Below are 13,649 nucleotides of genomic sequence, written 5' to 3'. Positions count from 1 at the left end.
ACACTGCAGCCCTCTTTCCTGGCAACGTCCTGTCAATTCAAGAAAGGAAAGAAAGGGAAGCTGCCCCATGAAGAGAAATCAAAACCTTTTTTGCCCCCCTTCTCTTTCTTTTTTCTTTTCTTTTTGACTTATTCTGAGCAATTGTCCCCAGGAAACTAACCCACCAACCGCTGCCAAGTTTGATTCCTCTTTCTGGACTGACCGCCTTCCTGCTTCTCCATGAGGTCTCAGCTGACTTTTCATCTCTGCTCTCCACTTGCAAGATATTTTAGAGTCACAGGACCAGGAGGACTGTTGAGTTCTTTTTCTTTTTTTAAAACCTTTTTAGACGCTAGTGGGTGGGACCAACCAAGAGGGAGACAGCAGGTCTGGCCCATCCCTTTTCTGACCCTCTGGGGCCATCTTCCTTCTGGCAATTCTTTTCCCCCCATCTGTTTTCCTCTTGTTTTTGTTTAAAAAAAAAAAAGGAATTAAAACAATCAAAGAAAGGAAAAGAAACAAAACCAAAAAATACATACAACATCTCTGGAGCAAGGCCAGCGTGGCAGAAAATTCTATAGGAGTGTGTAGATTCACGTGCGAGCATGCCCACGTTTACAGGCAGTCCCAAACCGAGCAAGAAACTCACACTGGCAAAGCATGGTAGTCTGAGCAGCTTCTCTCTAATCTTTAAAGTATAAAAGGTTTACTTCTCTTTCATGGGCAAAGGAGCTCTGTTTTGTCTTTTCCAGTTTTACTGAGATATAACTGACACGTTTTGGCTGTGATAATAATTTTTGCACTCCTTACACATTGCAGGGAATGCTCAGAGCTTGGATTCCGCTCCAGCTGCGGAGCAGAGGGCTCCTGAGGGCAGCTGAGGACTTGGGCCTTCCTAGTGGGGCTGCCAGGCTCTTCCTGCGCCTGGAAGCTCTTCCCATGGCAGGACAGCACTTGGGCCCCACAACAGCTGGCTTTGTCCCTTTAGGGAGTTGTTTCTGCAGCCTGGGGCCTTCAGCACCTTTGTCCAAGCTGGGTTGAATTAAGGGCTCTTTCCACGTTGATCTTTCGCTGGAAAACTACCTGAATTCTGGTGAACAAATTCAGAGGAGGAGCTGGGAATGTTGACATAGTTTGTTTTTGTTTTTTCTCATATGTGTGATCCAGGTAGGGTTGTTCAGATTAGACACCAAGTTATTTTTTTTCTTTCTTTTTATTGAAGTATAATTTACGCACAGTGAAATTTTGCACAGATCTTAAATGGCAGATTTACAAGTTTTGACAAATGTACACACCAATATATTTCCATTTCATTACCCCAGAAGGTTCTCTCATCCTCCTTCCCAGTCAATACTCCTCACCTCCAAGAACACTTTTCCTATCCCCATAGCTTAGTTTTGCCTGTTCTAGAATTCCCTGTAAATGGAATCACAAAGTATGAATTCTTTTGTGTTTGGCTTCTTTCTCCTAACATGATGGTTCTGAGACTCATCTAAGTTGTTGCCTGTACAAGAAGAACCCAAGATGTCACTAACAGCTTGACAGTGTTAAGACCGGGACAACTGTCCCACCCGTTGGCCTCCAGACCAGATACCCTCTAAATCCTGGCATGTGTCCCTCTCTGCTCCTTCAAGTCAGTCTGCTTTCAGGGCCAAGCAAGTTCCTCCCCCAGAACCACCCAGGCAGCCTCGGGCACCACCCAGATGGCCGCGGGGCCATCACCAGGGTAGCCTCCCCTGAGCAGCTGCCCTCCGCCCCCCACCCCCCATTAAAACTCAAAAGGAAACCGGCCCCTCCGGAAAGCAGAATTCAGATTCGTTTAATTCCACGCATCCAACTGCACACAACCGCGTGATGTTTTGGTGTTGGTCACAGATAGGCAGAGTCCTTAGAAAACGTAGAAAGAAAAGGCGGGGGGGGGGGTGCAGATCTCACGGCCAGTGGATATCAGCCTCTGTTGAACCAGGATTCAGAATGAAATCTTTTCTTTTCTTTTTTAAATAAACGGAAGAGTCGCTCTCGGTTCCTCGCTCGGAAGGTTTCAAAGGTCGTCACACTGAAGCTCGGGGGCGTTCATCTCCCCAGCGGCCCGGAGAAGGGAGGAGGTTGGAGGGAGGAGGGAGGGAGCACACAAAAGCGAGCCTTGCCGAGAGGGCTAATGTTTCCTGTTTGCCTGGAACCCCCTCCCCTGTGTCCCCTCCCCCAGCCCCCTCCCAGCTCTCGGGCGGAAGTGAGTTTGCTCCTTTGGAGATTAAAAGGATTCCGAATTCCGATCAGTCCCAATAACCAGCGTACTGAGAGGAGGAGGAGGAGGAAGAGGCGGCAAAGCAGAGAAAGAGGGGGCACGCGCGCGCGCGTGCACGCACGCAGTCCGAACTGGGGGAGTCTTGCAAAGCCCCAGGAGGCCAGGGCGCACGGCGCGAGCAAAGGCCGGTAGGCGCAGCGCGGCCGGGGCCACCCGAGTCTTGCACGCCGACTCCTTTCAGAAAGAAGATGACGGGGGCGCGGGCCCGCGGTGTTGGCCACGCGGCTCCCGAGCTCACCGCGCTGGGCGGTTGCTGGTTCCACTGATTCCAGCGCGCCCCAGAGCAGGCTCCGGCCCCGAGGCTCGGGATCGGAGGGGGGACCAAGGCGAGGGCGAAATGGCCCGATGACAAAGGAAATGTGATCCCCCTTCGCTGCCAAGGTTTCAGAGAGGACGGACGTGAGGAGGAGGAGGAGGGGCGCGGGGCGCGCGCGGAGCTCGGATAGCATTGCACGACGGCTCGCGCGGAGCGGGCAGCGGGTACATCTAATATCTTCCTGCCGATGAATAATTCAGGACGGCCCGCGGGGACCTGCGGCCCCGCGCTGCAGCGCGGCTAAACCGGAGGAGAAGAGCGCGCGGGGGGCGCCCAGGCCCGGCGAGGCGGCGGCACAAGGGCCCCGAGCCGCGTGGGGCGCGCGTGCGTGTTACGCGCCGGCAGCCGCGGCCGGGCTAGGCGGGCGCGCGGGAGACTCGAGGCGCGTGGGACGCGCGTGCGTACTACACGCGTGCGGCCGCGGCCGGGTCCCCACGAGCTGCAGCTGCGGCGGGGCCGACCGCCCTGCAGGGGAGGCCGCGCCCGACCGCGCGCAAGCCCCGAGCGCAGCACGCCGGGCCACCCAGGAGCCCTGGCCACCGCGTCATGCGGTGGGGCGGCCGGCGTCGCGCGGGGGGACACGGGCTTGGCGTCGCGCCGCTCCCGCCTTCACTAGTTTGGGGAGCCTTCCTCTCCCGAGAAGAGACTAAATTCATTTAAAGAAAAGCAACGCACCAAATAAATACTCGTGGAACCAAATTCTGCTTCTCCTGCCGGGACTGGGATTGCACAGCGGACTCCACTTTGGGGGACTTCGCTCGGCTAGCAAGAAGCTAAACTCCAGCTGCTCCAGGGAGTCCTCTGACCTCCCTGCCCCCGCTCGCCCCTCGCGAGTCGGGACTTGTTCCGGCGCTCCCGCTTCGGGAGGCACGCAGCCTCCACGTCCTCCGGGAGGAATCTGTGTCGCCTCTGGATAGTGGCATTTAATGCCCGCAGCGTCGGGGGTGGCAGCGCGCGGGCCGGACGAGGCGAGGCCAAGCGGGCCGCGCCGCTCTGGTGCCGGCTCCTGGATTGCAGGCCTAATCGATGCATTTTTCTGAGTGAGTCGGCGGCTCCCCCACCCACCTCGGCCGCTCTCTCCTCTCCTCCTCCTCTTCCTCTCTGGTCTCCTCCCTCCTCCGGGCCTGGTTGCAAATGGCTTCGTTCCCCGAGACCGACTTCCAGATCTGCCTGCTGTGCAAGGAGATGTGCGGCTCGCCGGCGCCGCTCTCCTCCAACTCTTCGGCGTCGTCGTCGTCCTCGCAGACGTCCACGTCGTCGGGGGGCGGCGGCGGGGGCCCCGGGGCCGCGGCGCGGCGCCTGCACGTCCTGCCCTGCCTGCACGCCTTCTGCCGCCCGTGCCTCGAGGCGCACCGGCTGCCGGCGGCGGGCGGCGGCGCGCCCGGAGAGCCACTGAAGCTGCGCTGCCCCGTGTGCGACCAGAAAGTCGTGCTGGCCGAGGCGGCGGGCATGGACGCGCTGCCCTCGTCCGCCTTCCTGCTCAGCAACCTGCTCGACGCCGTGGTGGCCACGGCCGACGAGCCGCCGCCGCCTAAGAACGGGCGTGCCGGCGCCCCGGCGGGCGCGAGCGGCCACAGCAATCACCGGCACCACGCGCACCACGCGCACCCGCGCGCGTCCGCCTCGGCGCCGCCGCTCCCGCAGGCGCCGCCGCCGCCCGCGCCCTCCCGCTCCGCGCCCGGCGGTCCCGCGGCCTCCCCGTCGGCGCTGCTGCTGCGTCGGCCCCACGGCTGCAGCTCCTGCGACGAGGGCAACGCGGCTTCGTCGCGCTGTCTCGACTGCCAGGAGCACCTGTGCGACAACTGCGTCCGCGCGCACCAACGCGTGCGCCTCACCAAGGACCACTACATCGAGCGCGGCCCGCCCGGGGCCGCCGCCGCCGCGGCGCAGCAGCTCGGGCTCGGGCCGCCCTTCCCCGGCGCCCCCTTCTCCATCCTCTCGGTCTTCCCCGAGCGCCTCGGCTTCTGCCAGCACCACGACGACGAGGTGAGTGCGTGGGCGGCCGTCCGGGGGTCTGCGCCGGGCGCGGACGTGTTTGTGTCCCTCGGTAGCCGCGGGCGTGCTCGCGGGGCACCTCCGGACGGGTCCCAAAGGGGTGGGAGTGGGTCCTCCCCTTTCTGGATTTCTTGTTTTTCCTTTGGTTCCTTGGCAGTCGTTGCCACCGAGTAGATCCTGGTCTGCGTGTAGAAGACCTGGCCTTTGTGTGCGTGCTGCAAGGGCCCCCCAAATGGTCCCCAAACTGGAGTCCCCCTTTTTCCATATCTAATATTCTGTGTAGCAAAGTGTGGCAACCGTTGTTTCCAATTCGGCACGAGCTGGGAGGAATGAGATGTGCGTCTGTGTAGATTTGGCCTCCCTGTGCGAGGGTCACCCCCCCCCGCCGACAGTCCCCGGGGTTTGAGGACACCCCCTCTTTATGGACTTTGATTCCTTCGTTTCTGCTTGACAAAGCGTGCTTGCTATTGTTTTAAGTGAGACACGAGATGGAAGAGTGTGTCTGTGTAGACGTGGTCTCCTTGTGCGGGCGCACCAGAGGCCTCCCAATGTGCTGAACTTTATTTTCTCGTTTTCGTTTGCGAAACTCGTAGATTATTGTTTTTGAGTAGGGCATGAGCCAGGAGGAGATGGCTGTGTGGGTGGGTGTGCCTGTGTGGACCTGGTTTGCACGTGTGCGCTTCTGAGGGAGGACGGTATTTTTTTTGTCGTTGGGACACTGTGGCAGTCGTTCCCTCCTTGTTGGGTGAGAGGGCTTCTGTGGGTCTTGGAGGGCCAAGGGGCCCCAGGTCTTCAGCCCTTCCCTGCTCCGCGGTGCGGTTTCCCGCACTGTGTAAGAAGCGTGTTGTCCCCTGAATCTCCCTCATGTGGACTCGCCCTTCGGCCTCGTGGGCCCAGAGAAGCGGAATCGGGGGACCTTGCCCATTGCCCTCTCCTCGCTGGGAGTCCCTTGGGCCGCTCCCGCCCACCCCAGCTTCGATCCCTACTGGAACCGGTTTCCCTGGTTGGGAGGTGTCTCCACCCCGCTCTCCCAGGGGCTCGACTTCCCTTGGGAAAAAAACGGACCCAGCTGCACGCGGCTCGAACCTGGGGGGTGCGCGGAGTCCGAGGGCTGCCCTGCAGCGTTGGGGCTCGATTTCCCTGTCTTGGCTGTGGAACGAATAACCCTTTCTTGCTTATTTTCACACCGTGTGGTACGTTCCGCTCACCCGAACCATTAGAGGAAGGGGCCAAACATTTTAAGGAGCAGGCTCTGCTGAGAGGGTCGGTGACTTAGGCGGTCTACCTGTAGCCCCCTAAGCTTTGGTGTGTGTAATCGCTAGTCATGCCTTGGAGGTGGAGCAGGAGACGGCAGAGGCTTTAAAAATCCTGGTGGGAGTGGGGCTGGTCCCGAGCACCGCGGAGGCTCCACTCCTGACCTGTTACTTGGGGAGGAGGGCGGAGCTATTGCCTGCTGGCCTGAAGCCGGCTTCTCCTATTGGGAAAAAGTTGAAATCCTAATCTACTTGTGAGCGCCTCGTTTTAAAAGTTTTCTTCTAGGTTTGAAGCTTAGGGGCCAGTTTTTCCTTTCCTTCGTTTTGAAGCTCTGAATGGGCTCATCTTAAAAGTTTTTCCACATTCACGGGTGAATGTTTCTACTGTGTTCTTTCATCACTTTGAGAAAAAGGAATGATTGGGCTAAATGCCTATCCGAATCCTAGGAATGGAAAGATGGAGCCAGTTCTCTTGAAGATTAGGGTCAGATGGGGGGGGGAGTTAAGGGGAGGGGGTGCCTTGAATCTGCCACAGTGTCCCTCCTGGGATGGGTGTTGGTTGAACCCTCCCTCCCAGCAGTTGAGTTTAAATGTCAGGTTTTATTTATATTTCCAGTTAAAGATCCACATATGTTTTATTTGGGCTAAAACAGTAGATGCTCAGTGTTGCCAGACTTGTAAAAGGTTTACACACTTTTTAAATTATAAAACCATCCAAACGGTGTGGGAGAGTGTGAAGTGCGAGGTGAAGCTCTCGCTGGGAGGTACCTGGATGCCTTGAAAATTCGCTTTTTACCATGTGCAGTACTAGGTGGAAGTTGATTGGCAAAAGCAGTAAGATATTACATCGTTAAACTAAATATCCTTTAGAAACACAAAATTGGTTCAGTTTTGAGCAAAGTTCTACTTCCCCCTCCTTAGTTTTTCATTTAAAGATAAAAGCTTGGAAATTAATTTTTAGATCTCTTTAATCATTCCCGGATTTGGAGTTTAAAGGTGACAAACCGGTGGTGTGAATAGAGGACACAAGTGTTAGGAGAGAAGGCGCCAGGTTCAGATGGGGTCCCCCTCCCCACGGCCTCAGTCCTTCCTTTCCTTCTGAAGGAGTGATCCATACCAGTTTTGGAATATTGCTCCTTTAAAAAGCCATGCCTCTGACTGGGAAAAGAGCATAGAAGAGGGTACTTTGGAGGTGACTGTCTTATGTTTGATTGTCATAGACTGAATGCCCAAATCTAAGTATTTTACTGTCTGTATCATCGATCTCAGTTTTTAAAATGCTACTTTACTGAGTTGTCTCCTGCGTCAACAGGCTCAGTAAATAATTCAGGGCGTCCTTGCCTTGTGGTGACTGATGCCACCTGACCTTGGGAAGGAGGTCCGGACGCCGGGCTCTTCCCTGTAATTTTGGGGAGGACGCCTCCAAGAGTTGGCTCCTCCGTGCGGGAGGCGGCCGGGAGCCTCTGTCCCCCGAGACTGCTTTCCTTAAGCGCCCTCCCCCAAATGGCTCTTTGGGATTCGCAAGGTGGTGTTTTGAGCGCTTGTTTTAAAACATAGTAGTAACTTTAAAACCTAAAAGGAGAGAGTTGGGGTTTCCAACCAAATGATAAGAATTGCTTGCTTCCACTCTCGTATTTGGCTCATTTAAAACACGTAGTTTGGGTTTTTCGCTCATGTTGTGCTTTGATGGTCGGTCCGAAAGGCCTGCAGGCGCCGCGTCCTGGCGGACATCCAGGCTGGGAATTGGAGGCCCGCGTCCCCTGGCCGCTGCCCGCTGCCCGCGCGGCGGCGAGTGCCGGCGGCTCCCGGAGAGCGGGGCGGAGGCAGCGCTGCTGTGGGCCTGCGCCGCCCGCCCTCCCGGAGCCGCCGCGGCTGTGCGGACGCGGCCCGACCCGTGGCCGCGCCTCCCCCGCGGGCACCCCAGAAAGGGTCTTGCACGTGTTTTGCGGGAAGAGTTGAAGGAGTTAGCGTGACTTGAACGCCGTGCTCCAGCCGCTTCCAGTTGCTCTTTAATGTTGTGGTCTTGGCACATAGGATGTGAGCCCTTTGCTGCTTTGGAGGCGACGGTGGAGCAGAAATCTCCAGGGTTGTCCAGGATGTGTGTTGTGTGTCAAGGGCTGGGCTTCAGGACTCTGTAAATGGCAGGAAGCTGAGTGGGGTCTGCGAGCGTTCTGGCCCCCAGGAAAGGCCCTGTCGCTAGCGGTGGGGGGCCCGCGGGGGTGACACAGTTGCCATGTTGAGTCGAGGGAAACATTGTAGCCAGTCCCACCCGAGGATGGCAATGTTGTCTCCCGTTAGGCCAGTTAGGATTTTCCTGAGTCTCCTGGATGGAAAATGGGGTGCAGGTGCTGATAATTTATGTTCTGTTCCCGTGGTGGGCTTAAAAAAAAAATCTTCCTGGAAAGATAAGTTCTAGAATTCCCGCCCGATGTGACCCTGAATATTGAGCCATCCTAGGCTTGGGGGACTTTCTCCAAGAAACTGCTGTCCAAAAATCAGCCTCAAGCCACTTTGAGGAAGGCGGATTTGCTGCCTAAAATAATTGATTGTGGAATAAATTCTTGTATCTTATTTTGAGTAAGTCACTGTGAGTGGGGATTGTACCTGTGTTGATACCAGCCTGTTTTATTTTACAGTTCCAGAGTGTAAGCTTTTTCAGCCTTGCATACCCAGAGTATGCATGTTTCTTTCTAAATAATATGCATGTGCAAATTATAAAATCTATACCAAGAGACTTTTTAATAAGGATAAGAGAAAATGAGTAGTAATATGCATTCTGGTATTTCTGCACTCCATCTTTGATTGGCTTTATCAGACTAGGTTTGCTTGACTCATTCATTTCACCTATTCGACAGAAAACCAAACTTTCCACAACTTGGAAATAATTGGAGGGTACTGCTTTGAATCCAGTTCTGCAGGTACGTTTGTAGATTGAAGTCTGTTGAATTAAGAAAATGCTTGATGAAAATATATGGCGGATAAATGTTCATTATTGATGTCGTAATTCCTTATCCTTGAAGGTAATCTATTTGTGTTTAGATAGAGTCACGGCTGAGCTGAGGAATGTGTCCATCTCCCGTTAAACTGCATAGGGAAGGGTTTTATCGACGCGGATCCCGGGAAAGTGGGCCATGGCTAGTTTGGCGAGCCTGTGCTGATGAGGTCGCCTTACAGGCATAACCCGAGTCATAAAGTGCTAGTAATATTTGATGCTGTGGTGGTCTCAGCATTGTCTGGGGAACCTTTTGTAACTAACTTTGTCTTCCTAAAAAGAGTAAACTATACACTGGTTTGGTTTTGGGGTTGCTTTTGGTCTACAAGATTTTTATTTCCAATGTGAGGAATATATGTTTTGGAAACAATGAAGATATTTTAGGAAGAAAACAGGCACTTCTCCCAGACTTCAGTTCTTCATTTGATATTACTCTATGTTCTTTGTGATTCAGATGTTTTCATGTTAAATAGTTGGATATGGAATAAAGAAATCTTGAAAGTGTTTGAAAAATTTGAGTAAAATGTTCTTTTCTCCCCCAGTTCTCCCTCTCGTCTTAGCTACTTATAAATACTGTTTTTAGAGAGTCCTTTTCAGATTTCGGGACACTAAAAGCAACATTAAAGTGTATAGTTTCCTAAATTTCTACTTAAAATGGAAGCAACTTTCTCCTCACATGTAAACTTTTGAGCATAGCTGTTTATTTAGCTTTTTATGTTTTCGTTCTAAAACCTCTTTACATATGCAGAAAGGGCATTGGCTTTTGGGGGAGCTGTAAATGGGGAGGTGAAATGGTTAAAATGCTTTTGCTGTTGCAGTAGTTTGCCAGCGGAAAAGACGGTTTATACATTTTCCTGATTCAAGGGAAATTTTAACTTATTTGATAATTCCGTAGCTCTGAAATTTAACCCCCTCCAAATTTTATTTCCTTCGTTGCTAACTTAAAAGTCACATGGTTTACTTAATCTTGCCATTTCTGCATCCAGTTCCTCCCACAGGGCAAGATTTATTTTAGATGTATTCATTCTTAGCGAATAAAGGACCATTTTGGTGTCATTCTTCATGACACTTAAGCAAAAGGTTGAGAAGGATTCTGCAATGCAGGCGGTTTCAAGTAGTGTGCGCTCCCCCCTCCCCCCTAACGGTAACAAAGAGTTAAAGGCTTGGCTCACTAAGGCTGTTTTTGCCATCCCGGTTATTTTGGAAGAGAGCAAGAGACAGATATTGATAAAGAATTACAGTTGCCTAAAGGAGCAAGATGCCACCCATTGCAGCCCACTTAGTTCCCTCTTCTCTTGACCTTTCAAGCATTGTGACTTGCAGGAGGAAGCTTGATCCATCTTTCCCCTCCACTTGATGTGACCTCGTGCTTGTTCAATACTAAATATTCTTCTCCCTTTGAGGTGTTGTCTGTGCCCACAAACTAAGTTGACTGAAGCCAGATTGACTGTTTTGATTGACAAGACTCTGACTTGTTAATAGAAATATTTGGGGGTAGGGAGGGCTGAGCACCGGCTGTTTACCTCTGAAACGATTTGAATTTTCTTATTCCACCATAATTCTTTCCTCTTCAGATGCCATCTCCAGCTTTCCTCACGTTTTAGTTTGCTTAGAATTAGTTTTGAAGGTAGGGTGGAATAAAATGCGGAAAAGCCCCGACTTCTGGGTTTCATCTCCCACCCAGACCCACCTGAGATTTTGGGAGATCCATATTTAGTCTGAAGACAGCAGGCCAATATTTTGTTTTGTCCTCCCTACTGTAGATTTTCTACTAACCCCAGACAGTTCCTTACCTGAGCATCAGTTCTTACCAAATGAGTTCTTTTCAAAATAGATCTGTATAATGATCCTAGTTTAATGATCTGTAGGCACAAAAAATTGGCAGCCAGTTGTAATTTGTTTGAAAACAAACAATTTTCCACACAGATGCCCTAAGGAAGTGGTAATCATTAGTGATAAAGTCATTGCTTTCAGTAACATATTAGCAAATTGAAGTTGTGAATATTGGGAAGGGAGGCTTGGTCGTGAATAAGGGGATGATTCTCGATTGTGATTATTTATCCTGACAGGCTTCTGCAGAATAGCACATTCTGTCAACATTAATGGAATTCGAGTGAAGCAGAGCAGTGTACACAAGAGAATGAAGTGGGTCAAGGTCAGATGTGTAGACTGAGGGCATCACCTCAGGGCTCCAACACCCTGTGAATTTTGAGGGCTCCTGAGTGGGCTTTGGAGCCTGAGCTGGTGAGGAACCCCTGGGAATGACAAAGGAACCCCTGTGCCTTCCTGAATGTCTGTCAGCAACTGTATCCTTCAGTTGTTACTTCTAGAAAAGGTTGGCTAGGCATTTCCTTCTAGCTTTAACTGTTTGCAGTTAAAAATATGTTTTTCTTTACATGCCAGTGGGTTTTGGGAACTTATTTGATACCCTTTGACTCATAGGGATAATTATAAAAATGCTGTTGTATTAAAAATCTGCACACACTTTTGCTGCTAAATGTGGATTGGATGTGACTACTTCGGCACAGGTGTTTTAATTTAAAAAAGAATTGTGAATAGGTGGTATGGGCAGTCGTAATTATGGTCTGTTTAGACCACACCTGCAAATTTTGCTCTGTGCCCTCTGCCTGTCTTTGGGATCGATGTCAGAGGGAGATATTTCTCTCTTAGGATCATCTGTTGGCTTGGACTGAAAATGCTCGCACAAAAATGTGTGGATAAGTGTTGAGCAGAAAAGTGGATATGGTAAAGAAAGTTTTAGTAGTAGTTGGGAAAATGTGTTTGTGATTTATCCTTATTTAGCTTTGCTTCCACTTGAGCACTCTTAGTGTGGTTCTAGGTTGAGATTCTTGCTCTGCCTCCGTTTTCTCATCCGTAAAATGGCAGTTACACTTTTTGATGTTGTAAGAATTAGTGATAACGGACATAGAGGGTCATAGCACAGGATCCCACAATGAACGGCAATTGTAAACATTCACAATAGCTTTTATTAATAAAGTATTAAAGAGGGGCCAGCCCTGTGGCCGAGTGGTTAAGTTCACGGGCTTCGCTTCAGCGGCCCAGTGTTTTGCCGGTTCGAATCCTGGGCGCAGACATGGCACTGCTCATCAAGCCATGCTGAGGTGGCATCCCACATGCCACAACCAGAAGGACCCACAACTAAAAATACACAACTATGTACCAGGGGCTTTGGGGAGAAAAAGGAAAAATAAAATCTTCCAAAAAAAAAAAAAGTATTAAAGAATATTGAAGTAGACTCCTCATTCCCTTCCCAGCCTCACCTTTCCCCAGAGAGAGTATTGTAGAAGAAAACTAATTTTCAGTGTTAGAAATTTTGGCTGAGGAAAGATATTTAGTGATTCTTTCAGGTGATGCAAGGTGAACTGGAAAAAAGCATATACCTTGTTTGCCTTTAGAGAAACTAGACCTCAACTTTAACTTTTGGTCTAGACCATTTTAGGGTTACAAAGCTCCCCAAACCTAGGAGAGAAGATGGGTGCCAGTGTGTTTAGAGGCTTTATCAATACCTTCAGCTTTTTTTGTTTGTTTTTGAAGGTTTTTTTTTTTTTTTTTGAGGAAGATTAGTCCTGAGCTAACATCTGCTGCCAGTCCTCCTCTTTTTGCTGAGGAAGACTGGCCCTGAGCCAACATCCATGCCCATCTTCCTCTACTTTATACACGGGACACCTGCCACAGCATGGCTTGATGAGCCACGCCATGTCCACACCTGGGATCCGAACCGGCAAACCCGGGCCTCGGAAGCGGAACGTGCACACTTAACTGCTGCGCCACTGGGCCAGACCCCCTTCAGCTTTTTTTAAATATGAAAGTCCGGTTTACATTTTATATGATGTATTTGAGAACCACTAATCTTTGAAGCCATGATACTTTTTTTTTTTTAACTGTGGCTTTTCAAGGAAACAGATTAACTTGCTCCAGTCTGATTCGGCGTCTAGAATACTTCATAAGCTTTAATTTCATGGTGTTGTCAGATATGTGTGTGTTGGGGGAGGCATCTGAAGAGGAAACTTACAATGTTACAAGAAAGGCCTTAAGCCATCATAGAAGGAACTGCTGCTTTACGAATGGGGAGACAGGCCTGGGATGGTGAAATGACTTGGTCAGAAACTCACCTGTTCTAACACTTGTTTCACATTGCTAGTTGTATACAATATTTGGCGAATTTATTTTTTTGGAACTAGTCCTTAAAAATCTGGTATTTAATATTAAATTCTTTGCTTGAATATTTAGCTTCCTGTGTTTTATTTTCTTTGATCTTTTCTAAGTTGTTAAGGAGAGTTAAATAGCATACGGGTAATTATAAAGGGGCTGTGGTCTCTTGGCAAAAATGAATGTGGCCATCATTACTGTGTCTGCATCTTGTTGCAAAATTAATGTGAAGTATTACTAAAAATAATAAGGAAGAGGTTTTGAGCTTTAATTAATAAGTCTCTTGAAAAGATAAGTCTCAGGTGGTCTCTGCAATATCAGAGTGAGAAGTATGCTTCCTCTGCCACCCAACTTTTAGAACACAGTCTTGGGCCGGCCCCGTGGCCGAGTGGTTAAGTTCACGCGCTCTGCTTCGTCGGCCCAGGGTTTCGCCGGTTTGGATCCCGGGTGTGGACATGGCACCGCTCATCACGCCATGCTGAGGTGGCATCCCACATGCCACAACTAGAAGGACCTGCAACTAAAATATACAACTACTACTGGGGGCTTTGGGGAGAAGAAGAAGAAGAAAAAAAAAGAGAACGCAGTCACCTTCTATTCTGGATCTCAGGCAGTGGAGGCCGCCTCCTGTCCCCTCCC

At 50.8% G+C, this 13,649-nt stretch overlaps 1 protein-coding gene across 1 annotated transcript in view; it reads left to right on the top strand.

Moving 5' to 3' along the window:
* The first annotated feature begins 3,734 nt into the window (after positions 1 to 3,734).
* Positions 3,735 to 13,649, top strand: part of TRIM71 (tripartite motif containing 71) — a 67,376-nt gene continuing 57,461 nt past the window's right edge. The window contains exons 1-3 of the mRNA XM_070492559.1: positions 3,735 to 4,695; positions 5,493 to 5,788; positions 7,551 to 7,817. Of these exons, the coding sequence (XP_070348660.1) occupies positions 3,735 to 4,695; positions 5,493 to 5,788; positions 7,551 to 7,817 (1,524 nt within the window). The remainder of the gene's footprint in view (positions 4,696 to 5,492; positions 5,789 to 7,550; positions 7,818 to 13,649) is intronic.

This window comes from Equus asinus, chromosome 21 (assembly GCF_041296235.1).
Source record: "Equus asinus isolate D_3611 breed Donkey chromosome 21, EquAss-T2T_v2, whole genome shotgun sequence".
Lineage (NCBI taxonomy): Eukaryota > Metazoa > Chordata > Mammalia > Perissodactyla > Equidae > Equus > Equus asinus.
The sequence above is the reverse complement of the archived record's forward strand: the minus strand, read 5'-3'. Positions and strand labels throughout refer to the sequence as shown.